The sequence below is a fragment of the Peromyscus californicus genome, unplaced genomic scaffold (assembly GCF_007827085.1).
Source record: "Peromyscus californicus insignis strain IS unplaced genomic scaffold, ASM782708v3 Scaffold_3__1_contigs__length_106647218, whole genome shotgun sequence".
Lineage (NCBI taxonomy): Eukaryota > Metazoa > Chordata > Mammalia > Rodentia > Cricetidae > Peromyscus > Peromyscus californicus.
This window is the reverse complement of record NW_026294551.1, coordinates 53,861,586-53,880,842: the sequence shown is the minus strand read 5'-3', so window position 1 is coordinate 53,880,842 and position 19,257 is coordinate 53,861,586. Positions and strand designations below refer to the sequence as shown.

Genomic DNA, 19,257 nt, shown 5'->3' with positions numbered 1-19,257 from the left:
TCCAGCCTGGTCTACATGGTGAGTGCCAGACCAGTCAATTCAACCAATATGAAAAGTAATTGTCTGGGAGCTAGGGATGTACCTCGATGGTAGCATGTGTGAGGCCCTAGGTTTCACCCCAGCACCAAAAACATACCAAACAAGATATCTTTCAACATATGAATAGATAATAAATTATGAGGCTGAATGGTGGAGGCACGCATCTTTAATCCCAGCACTCAGGAGGCAGAGGCAAGGGGATCTCTGTGTTCAAAGCCAGCCTGGTCTACAGAGTGAGTTCCAGGACAGCCAGAGCTATAGGGAGAGACTCTATCAATAATAACAATGATAATAACAATATTAATAATAAATGAAAATTAAGCACACATTTCTTTTTTTTTTTTTCTTTTTTTTTTTTTTGGTTTTTCGAGACAGGGTTTCTCTGTGTAGCTTTGCGCCTTTCCTGGGACTCACTTGGTAGTCCAGGCTGGTCTCGAACTCACAGAGATCCGCCTGGCTCTGCCTCCCGAGTGCTGGGATTAAAGGCGTGCGCCGCCGCCGCCGCCGCCGCCGCCGCCGCCGCCGCCGCCGCCGCCGCCGCCGCCGCCGCCGCCGCTGCCACCACCACCTTGCTAAGCACACATTTCTAAATCAAAGAAGCCTATCTAGGCCAGGCATGGTAGCCTATGCTTGTAATCCCAGCACCCAGAGGGCAGAAGAATTTCAAGTTCCAGATCAGCCTGGGCTACATGAGACCCTGACTCAAAGCAATAAACAATAAAAATAATAAATAAATAATAAATAATAAATGAGAGATTCACACACACTAGCTCCAAAAGACAAAGGCATAATAAATTGAGCAATAAAATAAAACATGGACTTTGACTCAAAATATAAAACAAATATCCATGAGTCCATAGGGATATCAGTAATATAAATTGATGTATAAATAAGTAAATAAATATATTAGTTGGATAAATATCCCATACAGAAGAATTCAATGTAGGTATTCTATTTTCATGGAGGGGAGAAATAACTCTCCCCATTTTTGTTTTATTTGTATTTTATTCTATTTATCTTTTTTTTTTTTTTTTTTTTTTTTTTTTTTTTTTTTTGGTTTTTCGAGACAGGGTCTCCCTGTGTAGCTTTGCGCCTTTCCTGGAACTCACTTTGTAGACCAGACTGGCCTCAAACTCACAGAGATCTGCCTGGCTCTGCCTCCCGAATGCTGAGATTAAAGGCGTGTGCCACCATTGCCTGGCTTATTTATCTATTTTTAAAAAATGTTTATTTTATTGCCAGGCAGTGGTGGTGCACGCCTTTAATCCTAGCACTTTGGAGGCAGAGGCAGGTGGATCTCTGTGAGTCCGAGGCCAGCCTGGTCTACAGAGTGAGATCCAGGACAGCCAAGGCTACACAGAAAAACCCTGTCTTGAAAAAACAAAAACAACAACAAAAAAAGATTTATTTTATTATTTATTAATGTCTATGTATGTCCACATGTACATGCAGTGCCAGCACCAGAAGGGAGCATCAAATGCCTTTAGGATTGGTGTTATGGATGGCTGGTGAGCTGCCATGTGAGTGCTGGAAATTAAAATTGGATCCCTTCAAGCGAGCAGAGGCATTCAGGGAGCAGAGGCAGGCAGATCTCTGAGTTTGAGACCAGCCTGGTCTACAGTTCCAGGACAGCCAGGGCTACACAGAGAAACCCTGTGTCCAAAAACAAAAACAACAAACAAAAACCCAAACCAAACCAAACTGGGTCCTCTGGAAGATCAGTCAGTACCCAATCCTAGTACTCGGGAGGCAGAAACAACCAGAACTCTGTGAGTTTGAGGCCACTCTGGTCTAGTTTCAGGCCAGCCAGGGCTACATAGTGAAACCTTATCTATTAATAAACAAACAAACAAACAAACATTTTGAAGAAAAACAAAGGAAGTTTAAGAAACTGCCATAATTAAGGAGTGACTACGACAATTAAATGTAATTTAGTATTCTGTTTTCTTTATGTGATCCTGAACAGAAAAGGAGTCAAAGTAAAAACAAAAGAACCCTGACTAAGGTTTGGACTTCAGAACAATGTTTTGGTGTTGTTTCATTAATCATAGCAGTACATGATAACGGTGGAAGTCAGTAGAATAGGGAAAACCGCATACAGAGTACATGAGAACACTCAATATCTTCACAATTGTTGTGCAGTGTTCAGAAAAATTAAAATGTCCAGAAAACTTCTAAAAGTTAAGATTACTCTTAAAAAAATAACACCTTGGGGTTGGGGGATTTAGCTCAGTGGCAGAGCACTTGCCTAGCAAGCACAAGGCCCTGAGTTTGGTCCTCAGCTCTGGGGGAATATAGCACCTTACAATATGTCCCTCTCTAAGGCATCAGTCTTAAAGACAGGAAGTACAAGTCAGTGATTCTGAATCTTTAGCATCCAGGGGCCTTGATGAAAGACAGTCAGCTGGGGTTCCACCTGCAGACCTTCTGTTTCGGAGGATTTCCAGCAAGGCTAAATGTATTTCTAAGTTCCCAGGTACTGCTGCTGCTATAGGACCATCCTTTTGAGAACCACAGGCTTCAAACTCAGGATGTGAAACTAGGTGTGGCATCACCCTGTCACTCAGTATGGCAGCAGACTTGAAATCTCCAGCACTCCACAGGCTGAGGCAAGAGGATTTTGAGTTTGAGGCCCCTGTAGGCTACACACCCCGCAAGGTTGTCTCACAAACAACAAATTATGACTCAGATCTGGCCCCCCAGGGCTCCTAGGAACTTCCAGACTAGGGCAGCAGGGAAATTAACAACCGCTGAGAACAATACGTGTATGTTTGAGGAACAAAGCAGGGTGAGGCTGAACATGGACAATTTGGAAAAGCCATCAGAAGATGCTCCAGGGCATCCTGACTCGGACACCACGGACACCACGGAAGAGAGGGCAGGGACCTCCAGGAAGTGAGAAGAATTCTGTCAACTCCCGACTTTCCAGTAAATTTAACTGAACACAAGCCCAACACTTCCTTTGGAGTGTGTCCCACAGATATCGCTCTCATTTTACAAGGGGTTTCTGAGAAGATAAGTAACTTGCCCACCGTCAATCAGATAGTAGGAAGGAAGACACAAATCGGAACTCAGGTAAGCAGGGGAGCTGAGTGTTACTCAGGTGAGCCCTCTGCTTCTTCCCGCCACCCAGATGGCATCCCTAAGCCCCTGCCTTCTTTCTCCAGGCCGTCTCTCTCCGCTCTTTTCCAGTTTCTTTCCCGCGGGTTCTTTCATGATTAACCACACGCATGAAGCAAGGACAAGAGACAAGTTTGTAATCTAAGCCTCGCTGGAGACGGGATGGAAATCCTTGTCTTGACCTGCCCGGCTTCCCCTAGGTCACCGTGAGGATCAAGAGCTTAATAAGATCAAGCTTCGTTCCCTGGCTGGCCTTCAAGTCTCTCTCCCTCGGCCCCCACAGCTAGCCACACCCTAGTACTAGACACTACAAACATTTTATTCGGCCGTAGGGGATGGGTGCTGTCCAGCAGGTGTGCCCCGTCTCCCCGGAGGGCGGGACCGCTGTTTCCGGGCTGTCCTGGCATCCGAACAGCGCTGGGCGTGGCTGCGGTCAGGCAACCCCAAACCCAGATGACCTGGGCTAGAGGACGACCGCAGGGAGCCGGCCATCCGCAGGAGGAGCTGCCCAACCCTCTGCTCTCAGCCTCTGCTCGGGAACCCACGGCCCACCCCAACCCCCGGACAGTGATAAAACCTCCGCGCCTCGGGCACCCGGCGGAGACCAGCAGCAGGCCTGGGAGCCGGGGCGACGAGAGTTAACCCAACCTGCTCCATCCGAGGCCGAGGGCCGGGCCGCTGCGAGCACCTCCCATTGGCCGCCGAGCCGGCTCGGCGCTCATTGGCGGGGGCGCTCGGCTGCGGCTCTCGGAGAGTCCCCATTGGCGCTGCGTTCCACGGACTGTAGCGAGGCGGCCCGGCCTCCGCAAGCTACCCCGGGTAAAAGGTGCTCCAGCTCTGTAGCTACCTTGCCGCGCTCATGCTTAGCCAGAATCTGAACTTCCTAGGCGACCCTCCTCTTGCTTGTCGCCACGCCCCCTCCGGGTCTTCCCTCTGATCCTTTTCTTCTTGTTGCTTTTCTGTTTCCTGCTTCTCCAGCTACCATTCCCCAACTCCGCGTTTTCCTAAAATACTCCCTGGTCCCCCTAGCCTGTCATCCCGGGCATCTGCCACCTTCTAACTTCTCCTCCTCCTTGACCTCAGATCCCTTGGTCAACAGGGCCTTCTCGCCAGACTCTCCTACACTCCTCTTTGCCACCTTCTGACCCCCAAATTCCCTCTAACCTTAATTTACTTCTTGACGTTTCCCTGACACTTCAGCTCTCTAAATTTCTACCTGTTGCAGCCTGGACTGCAAAGAGCCAGGTGTCGCCCTGATATCCATCCCTGCTTTCCAAGGCCATTTGCTACCCCTACCATGGACTTCTTGTTGAGTGGTCTGGCAGCCTGCGGGGCCTGTGTGTTCACCAATCCCCTGGAGGTTGTAAAGACCAGAATGCAATTGCAAGGAGAACTGAAGGCCCCAGGAACCTACCAGCGCCACTACCGAAACGTCTTCCATGCCTTCTTCACCATTGGCAAGGTGGATGGCCTGGCTGCCTTGCAGAAGGGCCTGGCCCCTGCGCTATTGTACCAGTTCCTGATGAATGGCATCCGACTGGGCACCTACGGGCTGGCGGAGGCTAGGGGATACCTGCACACTAATGAAGGTGTCCTCAGTCCTGTCCGAAGCGCTGCAGCTGGGGCCCTAGCTGGGGTCATAGGAGCCTATCTGGGAAGCCCAATCTACATGGTAAGAAGGGGGTCTTGTCTGGGTCCTTCAAGAAAGACCCTTGGTGTAGGGTGGGAGCCTGCCCTTCATAAGGGCATTGGTGACAGGGTGCTGTCTACGTGTAAGCAGGAAAAGCTAAAGGAAAGTGGTGGAAAGCTTCAAGGCCTTGTATCTGCCTTGTACACACCCACCCAACTGACTGCAGTGTGCGCATGAAGATTACAGATTTTGCTTCTAGAGACTTCTTTGAACGGGGTGGAGGAGTGAGGGGGTAGGGGTGTTGTTTGTTTGTTGAGGCAGGGTCTTCCTCTATAGTAGTGTCAAATTTCTTCTGTAGCACAGCCTGGCTTCAAAGCCAAGGTCCAACCTAGGTTTCAGTGCTCCAGTTAACAGGTGTGCATCCCATCTGCCTACAGCTGAGCTTTGGAATCAGACTTTCTGGAACTCAGATCCTGGCTTTGAAAATTATTCATTGTTACCACATCTATAACACAGGGATAATTATAGACTTTTGTGTGGTTGTCAGAAGGATTAAAGGAGACAAGTGAGATGGACATGTGAAGCATTTGACAATCTTTCTTTCTTTCTTTCTTATTTATTTTTGGATACAGGGTCTGGCTACATGGTCTAGGCTGGTCTGAAACTCACTATGAACCCAAGCTGGCCTCTTCATCCTCCTTGCCTCTGCCACCGAAGTGCTTTGAATACAAATGTGCCACCATGTCCAGTGATGCTGTAGCTTTTATTGTCTTATTATTGGTTGACTTTGTGTAGGCAGGATGAGGAATCTGAGTGATATGGATTAATGAGGGTAGGATCAAGAGGATCCTGGGCATCACAGAATTGCAATCTCACAGTTTACTCCTTTGAGTTATCAAATATAGGTGAAGGGTTGGGAGCCTGAGACCCAGAGATGTCACACAGCTCAAGGTCTCACAGCTGTTTATTGTTGGGGATAGGCCAGGCTTAGTGCAGCTAAGAGAAGAAGATGATCTCTAGGAGAGCCAGCTTGGTCTCACTCGTAATGGATGAGATTTGAAGACAAAGGCATCTTCAAAGTCAACTGAATTCACACCCCTTTGGGTCCTGGGAGCCAAAGAACATATTTTGGGTACTCTGACAAGGGAGACTGGTGGAGTTGGCAGTTGGAGACCTGGTCTGGAGTGGGAGCTGGCACAAGAGGCTAGACACCCAGATCTTGCCTAATATGAAATCTTAAGAAATATTGCCATTCTCCAACCTCCACGCCCCACCCCCAGCCCCAAGGGAAGTAGGATGTGGAGGGGGCGGGGTATCTTGTAGTGCTAGGAGGTCTGTCCTCTGGGACTGCAGCCAAGGGACACAGACTCTCGTGACCAATTTGTTAAGTGGGAACAACAGTAATTATCAGATTAAAAAGAATATATTCGTTGCTTAATACCCTAGAGGAGGAGGTGTGAGGGGTTTGGGTGTTTTGCTCTCCATGGTGGGAAGATGACCACTGGGGCACAGGCTGTGATACTCTCTTGTCCTCAGGTGAAGACACACCTCCAGGCACAGGCAGCCTCTGAAATCGCTGTAGGGCACCAGTATAAGCATGAGGTGAGGGTTCCTGAAGCCCCTGGAGTACCCAGCCCTCTTCCCCATTTTCTCCCAGCTTTCTGCTTCACCTTTAGTCACTGCTCTGCCCAATCCCATCAGGTCCCACGCGTCAGCCCCTGAAGCCCATCCTGACCCTCACGTGCCCTCGTTCCTCAAATCTCCCACACCTGTTTCTCCTGCCCCAGTCTCTTGACCCGCTAATGTCCTCACTTCCGTACCTCCAGCCTGAACTCTTGAGTTGGCAAATGTCAGTAGACACCTGAGGGCCCCTGTTCTGGCTCTTAAGCCTACACTGAACTGGTTGTCTGGGCAATGGGTACATGATCCTTGAAAGTGTTATTAGGAGGCAGTCCCTGATGGTGGGGTGACTGAACGCCAACCCCATGGTCTTTCCTGCCCCCACCAGGGCATGTTTCATGCACTAACCAAGATTGGCCAGAAACATGGTCTAGTGGGGTTGTGGCGAGGGGCCGTGGGAGGCCTGCCCAGAGTTGTCATCGGCTCTTCTACCCAGCTGTGCACCTTCTCATCCACCAAGGACCTCTTGATTCAGTGGGAGGTACTGCCAGGGAAGGGGTGGGACCATCCCTGGACTGGGGAACAAGGGTGGAAGAAGGGAGGTGGGCCCTGGATGGGCTGGGGCCAAGGTTCAAAAGTGAGGGAGCAGCAGGAGGCTTGGGGTCACTGGCCCCTCAGATAGGATTCTGTCATCATCTCCTACCAGAAGGGATACTTAAGCCCTCTGGACACTCCTCCTTCAGAGTTATCACACTGTGTTATCTCGGGTGGTATGGAAGCTCCTAGAAATTGTGTTTCCAGGGCAGGGCCTGTCCTACCCTAAGGTTGAAAGACTGTGTGGTTGATAAAATTCTTTCTCTTTCTTATAGATCTTTCCTCCCCAGAGCTGGAAGGTGGCTCTGGCGGCTGCCATGGTGAGTGGCATCGCAGTAGTCACGGCCATGACACCCTTTGATGTGGCCAGCACAAGGCTCTATAACCAACCCACCGATACTCATGGCAAGGTAAGGAGCACTGTACGGTTCAGGCTGCCAAGGAAAACTGGGGGTGGAGAGGCAGAGCCTCGAACACTGCCTGCAAAGGTGTCTGATCCTGGTGGGCTCTGACGTGCTCCTCCTGTGCTCTCCCTCCCTGTCATGCTCCAGGGCCTCATGTACCGGGGGATCTTCGACGCTCTGCTGCAGACAGCTCGGAAAGAGGGCGTTTTTGGCATGTACAAGGGTATAGGTGCCTCCTACTTTCGCCTTGGCCCCCACACTATCCTCTCTCTCTTCTTCTGGGATCAGCTGCGCGTCTTCTACAACACATACACTAAATGAGTCACTCTCCTGTACTCCAAATCAACACTCCACTACTTACTATCTCAGTGATGATTTACTGACCCATTGACTTCTCATCCACCTCAGGGGGACAGCCATGACCACTCCTCTCTTCTCTTAGGGTTGAATCACTAATCTGATTCTGAGCAGTAATTTATGTCCTTCCCTTGGATATTGCTTTAAATTTCCCAAGTCCCCCTGTATACTTCACACCCATCTCAGGGTTGAATCAGATACCCCAAAGTATATTTCTACTGCCATTCTTGGGTCCCTCCTGCTCCTGTGCACAGCTTTAAAGTCCCCCTTCCAAGACCAGGGGGAGACCCAGGTGTCCTCTTAAATTCAAAGCCACAGAAACTGTGTTGTTTATAAAGCAAGTTTATTTCTGCAGAGGAGGTGTCTCATGTTTGTGTCCAGGGACAAGTAGAAAGGAACTCCCCCTCTCAGAACCAGATCCCTGAGTCCTCAGCAGCAGTATGTTATGTGCCATCATCTTCACTGGGGACCAAAGATGTTGGGATCATGAAGAGTCAAACTAGTCACCAGTTGTTCAAAGTTACCCAGGCTCCAGGGTGGACATGACAGATTTTCAGGGCCAAGAGACCTGCTGTTAGAGCTTAGCGGGAGGCAACAGAGGGAGAAAGAAAATGGTCCAACTTGAGGTTTACAAGATTACACTTCCTATTCCCCAGAAGACCAGGAATCCCTGACCCTCAAGCCCATTTCTGCTTCCTTGAAGGAGTCTACCAGCCAATCTTCCTGTTTGACCCACCCAGCCTGATTGTCAGGGGGGGGGGGGGGGAGATCCAGTTGCGAACTTCCCACCCTTTCCTTTGTCCTTACGGGGGCTGATTGAAGGTGAGCAACAGATCAGTCTGGTACTGGGGCAGCCGAAGCAAGGCCTGATATAGTGTGACATCCTTTGCTACCTAAAGGGATCAGAATCAGGATGCTTACCGGGATGGTAACTGGAGCTACCCCTCCCCCGCTTCAGGACATCCCATTCGCCGTGGCCCTCACCTGCTGGTTTTCTTTAGCTACCTGCTGCTTGCCAGAAAGGAACCAGGCATCTTGACAACAGCCCCTCAGGGATAAGTTCTCCAAACAGAGAGGCTTCACAGATAACACGTGCACAGCCCTAGCCCCCTGCACCCCGCCAACGTCCTCAAAATGGTACCTGGAGTGGGGGGGGGACAGGGGTAGGAAGGGGCATCTCTGAATAACCCATACCCACCCTCAAGCCTCTCACTCCCTTCTGGCCAGTCCGCGATCGCCCTTGGGGTTTTTGCCCTGAATAACCGTCCAGCCCCGGGCCCCGCCCACTTCCTCGGCTCCTGGCCTCCCATTGGCTAACTTTCTCACCGCGCAGCCGCTTCGCCCCGCACGTGGGCCTGCAGCTCCAGAAGTTCCACGATCAGACTCTGGTCGGTCACGGGATGGCAGAAAACTTCTTGGTTGTCCGGGACCGGTCGGAGGTCGCTGGAAGAGGGGCAGGGACACTCTCGATGTCTCTGGCTTCTTCCCGCAACCCACCCGACCGGCCTCCGGGACGCCTGGGCTTTCTCACCTCACATCAATGGCCCCAGGGGGGAGGATGGCGGAGAAGGCGCCTCCGAAGAGTGGACAGTTTCTGGTGGGCTCCATAGATCTGGAACTTGAGTCTGGACATTAGCGAGGTTTTAAAGACACCTACATGGGCCTTTGAGGCATCACTTCCTCTGGGGTTCCCGGAGCAGCCACCGCCTCCTCCCGGCCTACTAAGCTCTTGGACCTTTAAGATCTGGCCACGCCCTGCGATCACGCTGACCAATCGGCGCTCGCGCTTCGGGGGCGGGGCGATTCTCGGGGCTTCTCTAAAGCTCCGCGCTTTGGAAGGAGCCAGGCCTTCTGGTTGGCACTCTGGTTTGGGTTTAGGGTTTGTGACGCCCGTGCGTGTTTGCTCTTTCATTTTAAAGGAGTCGCACCTTCTATGAAGGTCACTTGACACCGTCCTTAAGAACAGTTGTTCACTGAGCGGTGTTGGCACACACCTTTAATCCCAGCACTAAGGAGGCAGAGGCAGGCGGATCTCTGTGAGTTCGAGTCCAGCCTGTTCTACAAAGAGAGTTCCAGGGATAGCCAGGGCTACACACAGAAACCCTGTCTAACAAAAGGGGAAAAAAAAAAAGCTAAGAACAATTAAAGGGCCTATGTAGGTGGGGGTCTCCTGAGTAAGGGGAGAATCGTTTGGGGGTGTTCTAGGGGTACTTGACCCCGAGTGGACTGACAACCAGACCACTAATTCCCGGATCTCATACTGGGAATTAAGGGAAACAACAGGTCCAGGTGTGGGTCTGGGTTGGGATTCGGACCTCAAGCCTTGACACCTAACCTGAGGATTACTGTTCTAATCCCCTCAAATCATCCCCTTGGGAGGGTGAGGGGAAACTCTCTCCCAGTATACCTGGACCAAAGCACGGATTAAACTGTTGTATTTCCTTTACAGATTTTTAGAGTGTTCTTTTAAGTATTTGTTCAACTTTATCCTTCCAGTTAATTTCTCCATTCTTCCTTGATCCCTAGCACCTGGCGTAATGTTTAGACCATAATAGGCCTGCTGGTATAGTGTTGCACAACTGAATAAATCTACTTACTAGTGCCAATGCCTGGGAGCCAGGAGGCCACCCATGCCCTAGTGGATTCTCCGTAGTATCTATTTCCCAGCTGAGAACTGGATATTCTCATCCTGGCCACATGAACCCTCATAATTTAGTGAAACGGAGCCGAGGGTTACATGTCTATGGATGTCTTACATTGCAATCATTTCCTTGGTGGGCCTGGCAATGTAAAGGTACACCTTACCAAAGTGTAAAAGTAACAGTGGACTCTTTTTTTTGGTTTCTCGAGACAGGGTTTCTCTGTGTAGCTTTGCACCTTTCCTGGAACTCACTCAGTAGACCAGGCTGGCCTCGAACTCACAGAGATCCGCCTGCCTCTGCCTCCCGAGTGCTGGGATTAAAGGCGTGCGCCACCACCGCCCGGCAACAGTGGAGTCTTAAAGTTTGAGTTACAGAGCTCCTGAGAGCCTCTTAGAGGTATTCCAGCCAGGACCTAGGTGTAGAAGCTTGGAGGTGAGAGTGTGTACTCTAGGAAATGCAAATATATTGCAGGGGTGCGGCAAGTAGATGGGGGTCCTCTGCCATTGAATTTCCTCTCTCGCCTTCCTTCTCTCCCTCCCTACACCCTCCCTGTAACTGTAATCATCCCACCGTAACCTCCTTAGTGCACTGAGTATGTGCTACCACAGGTATGTCCCACCACACCCAGTTTGGACTCTTTATTTCTTTTTTTTTTTTTTTTTTTTTTTTTTTTTTTTTGGTTTTTTCGAGACAGGGTTTCTCTGTGCAGCTTTGCGCCTTTTCCTGGAACTCACTTGGTAGCCCAGGCTGGCCTCGAACTCACAGAGATCCGCCTGGCTCTGCCTCCCGAGTGCTGGGATTAAAGGCGTGCGCCACCACCGCCCGGCTTGGACTCTTTATTTCTTACTGTAGGCATCTGGCTTTTCTCCAAGCTTTTCCTTGTCTCTAAAGCACTGATAGTATGGAAATGTGTCCAGGTATGGTGGCACATGCCTTTAAATCCCAGCGCTGGGGAGGCCAAAGCAATCAGATCTCTATAGTGCAAGACCAGCCTGTTCAACATAGTGAGTTCCAGCCAGCCAGGGTTATGTAGGGAGACCTTTCCCCAATAAATAAACAAATAAATAAATAAATAGAATTGAGATGTGGATGTAGTTGGTCAATCTGTTTCTGGGTGGATACTGTGACTAGGTTTACTCCATAAGAGAAGGGGTGCTGCAGGCCCCCCTGGGATAGAAGGAGCCTGGCCGTAGAGGTCTCTCTGCAGACCTTTCTGTCCCTCCTCCCCACCAGGAGCAACAACAGCTCTAACTGCTTTGTACACAGTCAAGCAGATCGAAAGTCCTTGGGTAGAGACCTGCACGGACATAGATGTTAATAACAAGATCATAGCGCTGTGTACTGGGGACGGAGACCTATTCACAAACCAGAGGAAGGAGAAAGCTGATTCGGCTTTCCCCAGTGTACTTCCTGGCACGCTTCATGTTCAGCTGTGGGCTACAGGTAGCAGGAGACCCCTGCCCTTCCCCAGTCTCTGAGCTCAATGACGGGATAGCAGGGAGCAGAGACGTCCCAAGGCTCAGGGGCAGATCTCTGTGGTGGAAGGCCCCTTGTCTCGGCAGACCTCTAGATCTCTGCTGTTGGCTTGCCATCTTTCTCTTGGTATCTGCCACCTCTTCTAGTCTCCTCAATGCTGACACCTCAGTGTGTTCAAACTCCACCTGGGTAAGTTCATTGCCATTCGGTCTGAGAAGTAACTGAGCCCAGTGGGACCCTTGGCCCAGCTGCAGCTGGGAGGAGGGGTGTCCTAGGACTAATCTGCGATGGCACACAGCTGCCCTTCTCATGGTGTGAGCGTCCCCAGCCTGTGGTGGCAGCGAACCTACAAGTGGGTCGGGTGGTCCTGTGCTGCAGAATGGTCCTTGTCCTTTGAAGGAACCAAAGGACAGGCTTTGAGGGGGCTGGAGAGATGGCTCCGAAGTTAAGAGCACTTGTTGCCCTTGTAGAGGGCAACAAGTTCCCAGTGCCCAAACAGTGGCTCACAACCATCTGCAACTCCAGTTCCAGGGGAACCTGTGCCCTCTTCTGACCTCCACGGGCACCGGATACACATGTGGTGCCCATGTGTGCAGGCTCATAAAATAAAATAAATCTTAAAAAAGAGAAAAAGACTTTGCCCCCCAGTGCGACAGCACCCAGTGCCAAATATCCCTTTATGGAAGAGTTAAGGCAACATATTTTTTGTGTGCAGGAATTTTAAGCCTTCGGTCTTTGAAATTTTTTTCAGACTCATGAATACTCAGACAAACGTGTGAAAATTATAAAATAAAATGTGTAAGAACACAAGAGAAACCAGTTTGTTTTGTTTTTCATTATGTAGTCTTGGCTGAACTGGAATTTGTTGTGTAGACCAGGCTGGCTCTAAACAGAGATCTCTCTACCCTTGAATGTATATGCATTGTGTGTGTGTGTGTGTGTGTGTGTGTGTGTGTGTGTGTGTGTGATTGTGATTGTGATTGTGGAGTTCAGAAGATGGTATTGAGTTTGGAACTGGAGTTTGGTTTGGTTGTGAGCCACCATGTGGGTTCTGGGAACCAAGCCTGGGTCCTCTGTAAAAGCAACAACTGCTGAGCCATATATATATACCACCAGTGCTCTTAAACGCTGAGCCATTCTCCCTGCCAAAGTATATTATGTATTATTCATTTACTTATTAGTTTTTGTTTGTTTGCTTGTTTTTGTTTTGTTTTGGTGTTTTGAGACAGGGTTTCTCTGTGTAGCCCCAGCTGTCCTGGAACTCACTCTGTAGACCAGGCTGGCATCAAACTCTCAGAGATCCACCTGCCTCTGCCTCCCCAGTGCTGGTCCTAAAGGCACGGACCACCATGCCTGGCTCTTTATTTGTTTTTTTGAGACAAAGGCTCACTCAGGCTAGCCCAGAATGGCCTTCCCTGGGGCTCCCGAGAGCACTGGAAGTACAAGCACAGGCAACCCTGCCAGGCGAAAGTTGAATAAAGTACTTCAGGACACTTACAGAATCCAGAGCTTAATCAGGCTTGGGAGCGGGGAACCAACCATGGTCCTCTACAAGAGCTCTTAAGGTCTGGGCCATCTCTCCAGCCCCAAGCGAATAAATCTTTTAAAAAAGGAAATTCAAGGTCATCCTTGGCTGCATAGTGAGTGCAAAGCCATGAGACTCTGGCAGGGATGAGGATACACATTAGTAGTGGAAGAGGCTGTTAGGTCTCCAACTCTGGAGGTTAACCGAGAAGAAGCCTGTTTAACATGTCAAAGTGGGCATGGCTTCCAGGTTCGTCAAAGTGGGCATGGCTTCCAGGTTCTCCCTGCATCTCTTAGCCCCTTCCTGCTACTGCAGGATATGGCTGACACACCTGCTCCCTGCCCTAAACTTCTCCAGCCCAGGGGACTGGGCTGCCCTCCCTTATATAATCCAGCTGTTTGGGTACCTGGTCTCCTCCCCATCCCCCATCTACTCTCTTAGCCTGTCTCTTGGGGCCCAGGCTGCTCCTGTTGGTCAGCAGCTGCTCCCCCCGCCCCCCCCCCCCGACACACACACACACACACACACACACACACACACACACACACACACACGGCTCAGGGACACGTCCACTCTGGACTCTCCCAGATGTCCCTGCCTCTGCCTGTGCTCTCCCTTTTATCTACAATAAACCTCCTCTTCCACCTCACCCAGGAGCAGTCGTATCCTTCCTCTTTGATTTTTTTTCTCCATCCCAGTGCCTTATGTTCAATCCTTACTACTGGGGGAGAGATTAGGAGAAAGAAGGAAGGCAGATGGAGCAGGCCTTTTCTTTCCCATTCTGTTGACATTGCCTTCAAAGCCAGTCAAAAAGGAAGCAAGGCCATTTTTCCTGGCAGAGTCCTGTTCAGATAATCTTATTTTCATTTCCTCTAATCACTAGGTAAACATCATCGTTCATAGTTTTCATGCAGGTGTGGTTACTTAAGGCCTATATTTCCAGTGCTCCGCAGGCAGAAGTAGGATCTCAAGTCTGAGGCCAGCCTGGGCTACATAGTAAGTTTCAAGCTAGCTGGGGCTACATTGCGAAGCCCTCCCTCAAACAGTTCTTACTCTCATCTGTTCCGTTACACTGCCAGGGCGAACTGGTGAGAACATTCTACTTAGTCTCCCGTGGGCTTTGTCTCCATGACCCAACGCCTCCCACTGGTCCCACCTCCTAACATGGCTGCATTGGAGCCCAAGGTTCGTGAAGAGCAGTGCTGGGACAGGCCTGTTCAAACCACAGCCCTGAGAGCTCAGGGACAACTAACGATTCCACAGCCAGTGCTCTGTAACTTTTGTCACGAGGAACCTGGCTCTGGAGCCAGCTAACAGCTCATGTCCCCACCCCACCCCCAAAACAAGGTACCCATCCCCCCCAACTCAGTTCTGGAAACCCTCCTCATCAGGCTCATGGCCCCCTGCATCTCTTACCCGTCTCCACACATATTCCAGAGGTGGGGAGAGGATGAGAGGGTATGTGGTATCAGGTACCAACCTGTGGCCTGCTGGAGTCTGAGGAAGGGTATGGAGGGTGGTTCCCGTCACAGCTCTTCAGAGTCCCACAGCCCTCATTGGGGAAGAGAGACCAACAATGTGACACGGTGAATAGGGGTTCCGTGGCCTACAACCCAGGCCAGGATCCTTGTTCTTGGACCCAGGGGGGCTTCGCTTATCCTTTCCTTGAGAACCCCTTAGGTATCATCCATTTGGGAAACCCACAGGAGCTAGTCTGTAAAGCTGCACACAGCTGAACCTTCTCATCTGTGTTATTTGACCAAGGTCAGTTTCTTGTAAGTTCCCACAAGTGAGGTATTGTGGGGGGTGGGGTGGGGGTACCACACTGTAGTGGCAAACAGAGGACTTTGCCTCCAGGCAAAGATTGGGCCAGGACTCAGTGGGGGAAAGAGAACAGAGCAAAGCTCTCCTCTGTTGCCGTGGATACCTTCAGGGCATCCCAGAATACTCTGGCAGTGGAAAGTCACTCTACCTGTTAGACCTGACCGTGGAGGCCATTCATTTCTCAGACCTGCCTACTCTCCCTAGATAAACTTCCTCATCCATCCACATCCCAGTGCCTCAATCCCTTCTAACTGCCTCCTGGATATCCCCCCCCCCTCCAGCATACCCCGTTCAGCACGTTGATACCTCGAACTCAGTAATTCCGAAGCAAAGCATAAGATTGCCTCCCAAATGTGTTCCTCTCGTCATTGGTGAAATGTTTTTTTGGTTTTTTTGTTTGTTTTTCGAGACAGGGTTTCTCTGTGTAGCTTTGGTGCCTGTCCTGGATCTCACTCTGTAATCCAGGCGGGCCTCGAACTCACAGAGATCTGCCTGGCTCTGCCTCCTGGGATTAAAGGCGTGCACCACCACCGCCCAGCTGGTGAAATGTTTGTATGCCCAGCGGTCCAGGGGGCAGGCCGGGGCTCTGGGCTCCATTGCTGGCTTGTTCTCTTCTCCGCCATCTCCTTCCTTGACTCCTCTTCACACTTACCCCGCCACGTCCATCTTCTGGTTGTTTAACTTTCCACTGGTTCTCAGATCCTCCCATTTCTCTCCATCCCTAAGGTCAACTGCTGTTCCAGGCAACACTATTGTGACGTGGTCACTCACAGCTTCCACACTGGACCCTCCACCTCCCATCCTCTTTCCTTCTCTGCAGCTACCACAATCTCTAAGGTCCCCAGTCTGGGGCTGAGAGTAGAACTCAGTCCAGTAGCTTGCTTCGCATGTGTGAAGTCCTGGGTTCGATTCTGAAGCCCACATAAAGCCAGCTGTGGTCGTGCACTCTTATAACCTCAGCCCTTAGGAAGTGAAGGCAAAAGGACTGGAGCTCAAGGTCATTCTCAGCAACACGGTGAGTTGGAGGCCAGTGTAGATTACATTAGCTCCTATCTCAAAACAGCCAAATCACCAATCTCTTCACACCTGCCCCACACCCACCTCTTCAAGTGTTTTCTACTGCTCTTTCTTTTCTTTCTTTTTAAAGATTTTATTTATTTATTATGTATACAGTATTCTACCTGCATGTATGTATCCCTGCAGGCCCAAAGAGGGCACCAGATCTCATTACAGATGGTTGTGAGCCACCATGTGGTTGCTGAGATTTGAACTCAGGACCTTTGGAAGAACAGCCAGTGCTCTTAACCTCTGAGCCATCTCTCCAGCCCCTACTGGTCTTTCTTGTCCTGGATGCTTAAACGTGTTCTGCTAGGGCTTTGCCTGGTGTGTTTCTAGTTTCCTCTTCACGTTCCAGGCGGGCACATTTCCATTCAGTCAGTTCCTTAGCGTACCCTGTCTAGCCTCTGAAGCTCATAAACACTGTTTTCCTAGAGTGCTACCACACCCTCCCCGCCCTTTGCGCAAGCAAAGGGCTGTGTGTTCTTGCCTCCAGACACCTGTGTCATTGAGAGCTCTCAACGTAAAAGTCAGTTTCCCTCCAAGGTGCCACAATGCCAAGGTTCTTCACAATTGTGACCTGGTGGTTCGTTTCAAAGCCCTTTGTCCCACCCTTTCTGCTCCTGAAGCCAGACCAGACAGATGGTGTTGCCCATGTTCTTTTGTGCTGGATGACCCTGTGTCAAAGGTAAGCCTAATGGTCAGTTCACTTGGACTCATTTCTTGAAGCCCCAGAGACCCACCCAGCAGTCCCCTGGGTCTCCGCCTCTGGCTGTTTGCTGCCCCCAAGTGTCCAACGAGACACTGAGGCACAGCCCCTGGAGACAACTTGTCATCTGCAAGCTCACTGCTGCCTGGTGAGCTCTGTTTCTGTCTCAGTTCCTTGTCTGTGCTGTAGCGTGTGTGTGTGTGTGTGTGTGTGTGTGTGTGTGTGTGAGAGAGAGAGAGAGAGAGAGAGAGAGAGAGAGAGAGAGAGATCACAGTGGCAGTCTGGAGGGAAGCATAGAGTGGGGTTGGTAGGGTGGAGAGCGAGAGCACCCTGGTTAGAGGTCTTCCGAGAGAAGGCAGCCCTCATCGGGTAGTCCCCACTGGGCCCTCTTGTCCATAAACCTCCTGCCGCCTGCCACCCTGCAATGGTGCCCCTTTCCAGCCCCGGGGCACAGACTGAAAGCGACAGTAGTGTGCCTAGTTCTGGGATAATACCCTGCTGCAAGACCAAGGAGAGAGGGGCAAGGGGGAAAGAGGAAAGGGGAGGGACAGAGGGAGGAGGGAAGAGGAAGAGAAACTAATGGGGTCAAGTTAGTGTCCCTCATTGGCCTGATGACAAGAACTTTGTAACTCTGAATGACTGGACAAACCAACCCAGGAGATAAATAGGGGGTTGCACTCGGGGAGCAGCAGAGCCAATCTACCTACAAACCCAGGCCACGGAAACCACTGTCTATTAAGGAGAAACCTTAAAAAAAAAAAAAATCTATGCCAGGGGCTGGGAAGATGGCTCAGTAGTTAAGATCACTCACTGCTCTCCAAAGGACCCTGAGTTCATTCCCAGCACCCACTGGTGCCTCACGACAAACTAGCAACTTCCATTCCAGGGAATCCAACCCCCTCTTCTGGCCTCCAAGGGCACTGCACACAGGTGGGGCGTGTACATACATGTAGGCAAGCAGCTATACATATCAATCTTTCAAAATAAATCTCGGATTGCTCAGCAGGCAAAGGCATTTCCTCTAAGCCAACTTCTGCAGTTGGTCTTCTGGCACTCCCTCGAATGCCATGGCACGTGTGCCTGCACCACCCCATCCCTCCTGCCGTAAGTAAATGTAATGTAACACATTTTTAAATTGATGCCACTTTTCAGTTTTCATATTCACTCATTTGTTCAACACAGACTTACTGGTCACTTAGGAGGTGCCAGGTACTGTTAGAATAGACAGCACAAACAGTTCTCAGCCAGGCGGTGGTGGCGCACGCCTTTAATCCCAGCATTCAGGAGGCAGAGCCAGGCAGAGCTCTGGTGAATTCGAGGCCAGCCTGGTCTACAGACCAAGTTCCAGGACAGGCTCCAAAGCTACACAGAGAAACCCTGTCTCAAAACAAAACAAACCAAACCAAAAAATACACCAAAACCCAAAACAAAACAAAAAAAGATGAAATCTAGAACAGGACTTGCTTATGAGGTTTAGATACTACTGTAAAGGGTGTTTTTAAGATTCAGGAATAAGGGCTGGGGAGATAACTTGGTGGTTAAGAGCACTTGATGCTCTTGCAGAGAACCTGGCTTCAGCTAGTACCCACATGGCATTTTGCAACCATCCATAACTCCAGTTTCAGGGGATCAGATGCCCTCTTCTGATACCAGACATGCACATAATTGCAGGCAAACCACACACACATGTAAAATTAAAAAAAACAAAATCAGGAATGAGAATGGGTCATCAGCCCTTCCATTCATGGCACACTTCCACTGAAGGGCCACTTAGCATCTTTTATCTCTAATTTTCTTTTCTCACTCCTATCCCATTTTCTTTACAGGTGGGTAATTAAATTTTATTTTCTTTTGTTTTAGCTTTAGTTTTTTGAGACAGAGTCTCACCATGTGTCCTTGGCTGGTCTGGAACTCACTGTGTAAACCAGGCTGACCTTGAACTCATGGAGAGCCTGCCTGCTTGTTTCTGCATTCTGAATGCTGGGATTAAGTCTGGCTCACTGTGCCTGGCTGAGTAATGAATTTGGAGGACCTGTTTTTCTGGTGTCAGACAGCTGATGGGTTCAATTTTGAGATGGGTCAAGTTAAGGGCTTTGGGTGAGAAAGTTGGACAAGAGGAAATGAGATGGTTGGGGGAAAGTATTTACTGATCCTGATGTCTGCTAGCCAAAAGCATGATGTGGGGGAAGGGCATGGTCAGGTGCAGGCTCTTGAATGTGTGGGGGTGCAACAGATTTTGGTGATGACAGAACCCCAGATGA

At 50.2% G+C, this 19,257-nt stretch overlaps 2 protein-coding genes across 6 annotated transcripts; one reads left to right on the top strand and one right to left on the bottom strand.

Moving 5' to 3' along the window:
• The first annotated feature begins 2,021 nt into the window (after nt 1-2,021).
• Nucleotides 2,022-8,118, top strand: Slc25a35 (solute carrier family 25 member 35). Of its 2 annotated transcripts, XM_052758029.1 has the most exons (5): nt 2,022-4,831; nt 6,326-6,391; nt 6,798-6,950; nt 7,279-7,413; nt 7,555-8,118. In XM_052758029.1, exons 1-5 carry the CDS (start codon nt 4,457-4,459, stop codon nt 7,726-7,728), a joined length of 903 nt encoding a protein of 300 aa, XP_052613989.1. In that variant the 5' UTR covers nt 2,022-4,456; the 3' UTR covers nt 7,729-8,118. The 2 variants fall into 2 exon arrangements, with proteins under 2 accessions (XP_052613989.1, XP_052613990.1); XM_052758030.1 differs by lacking the exon at nt 6,798-6,950 and having other exon boundaries at nt 2,024-4,831.
• Rangrf (RAN guanine nucleotide release factor) lies at nt 8,089-10,585 on the bottom strand. 4 transcript variants are annotated; one of them, XM_052758032.1, is made up of 5 exons: nt 9,296-10,585; nt 9,091-9,207; nt 8,749-8,905; nt 8,572-8,657; nt 8,089-8,335 (listed from the first exon to the last, which is right to left on the bottom strand). In XM_052758032.1, the coding sequence occupies exons 1-5, from the start codon at nt 9,370-9,372 to the stop codon at nt 8,224-8,226; spliced, it is 549 nt and encodes a 182-aa protein (XP_052613992.1). In that variant the 5' UTR covers nt 9,373-10,585; the 3' UTR covers nt 8,089-8,223. The 4 variants fall into 4 exon arrangements, with proteins under 4 accessions (XP_052613992.1, XP_052613991.1, XP_052613993.1 ...); XM_052758031.1 differs by having other exon boundaries at nt 8,089-8,344; nt 9,296-9,906; XM_052758033.1 differs by lacking the exon at nt 8,572-8,657 and having other exon boundaries at nt 8,208-8,335.
• Nucleotides 10,586-19,257: the final 8,672 nt, after the last annotated feature.

Bases quoted from the DNA above. Each gene is read 5' to 3' on its own strand.
- Slc25a35 (XM_052758029.1), top strand. From the start codon at position 4,457: ATGGACTTCTTGTTGAGTGGTCTGGCAGCCTGCGGGGCCTGTGTGTTC. The intron at 4,832-6,325 runs GTAAGAAGGGGG...TCTTGTCCTCAG, and splicing joins TGGGAAGCCCAATCTACATG to GTGAAGACACACCTCCAGGC. The intron at 6,392-6,797 runs GTGAGGGTTCCT...TGCCCCCACCAG, and splicing joins GGCACCAGTATAAGCATGAG to GGCATGTTTCATGCACTAAC.
- Rangrf (XM_052758031.1), bottom strand. From the start codon at position 9,372: ATGGAGCCCACCAGAAACTGTCCACTCTTCGGAGGCGCCTTCTCCGCC. The intron at 8,658-8,748 runs GTGAGGGCCACG...TGATCCCTTTAG, and splicing joins TAGCTAAAGAAAACCAGCAG to GTAGCAAAGGATGTCACACT. The intron at 8,345-8,571 runs GTAAGGACAAAG...CCTCCCGCTAAG, and splicing joins CTCACCTTCAATCAGCCCCC to CTCTAACAGCAGGTCTCTTG.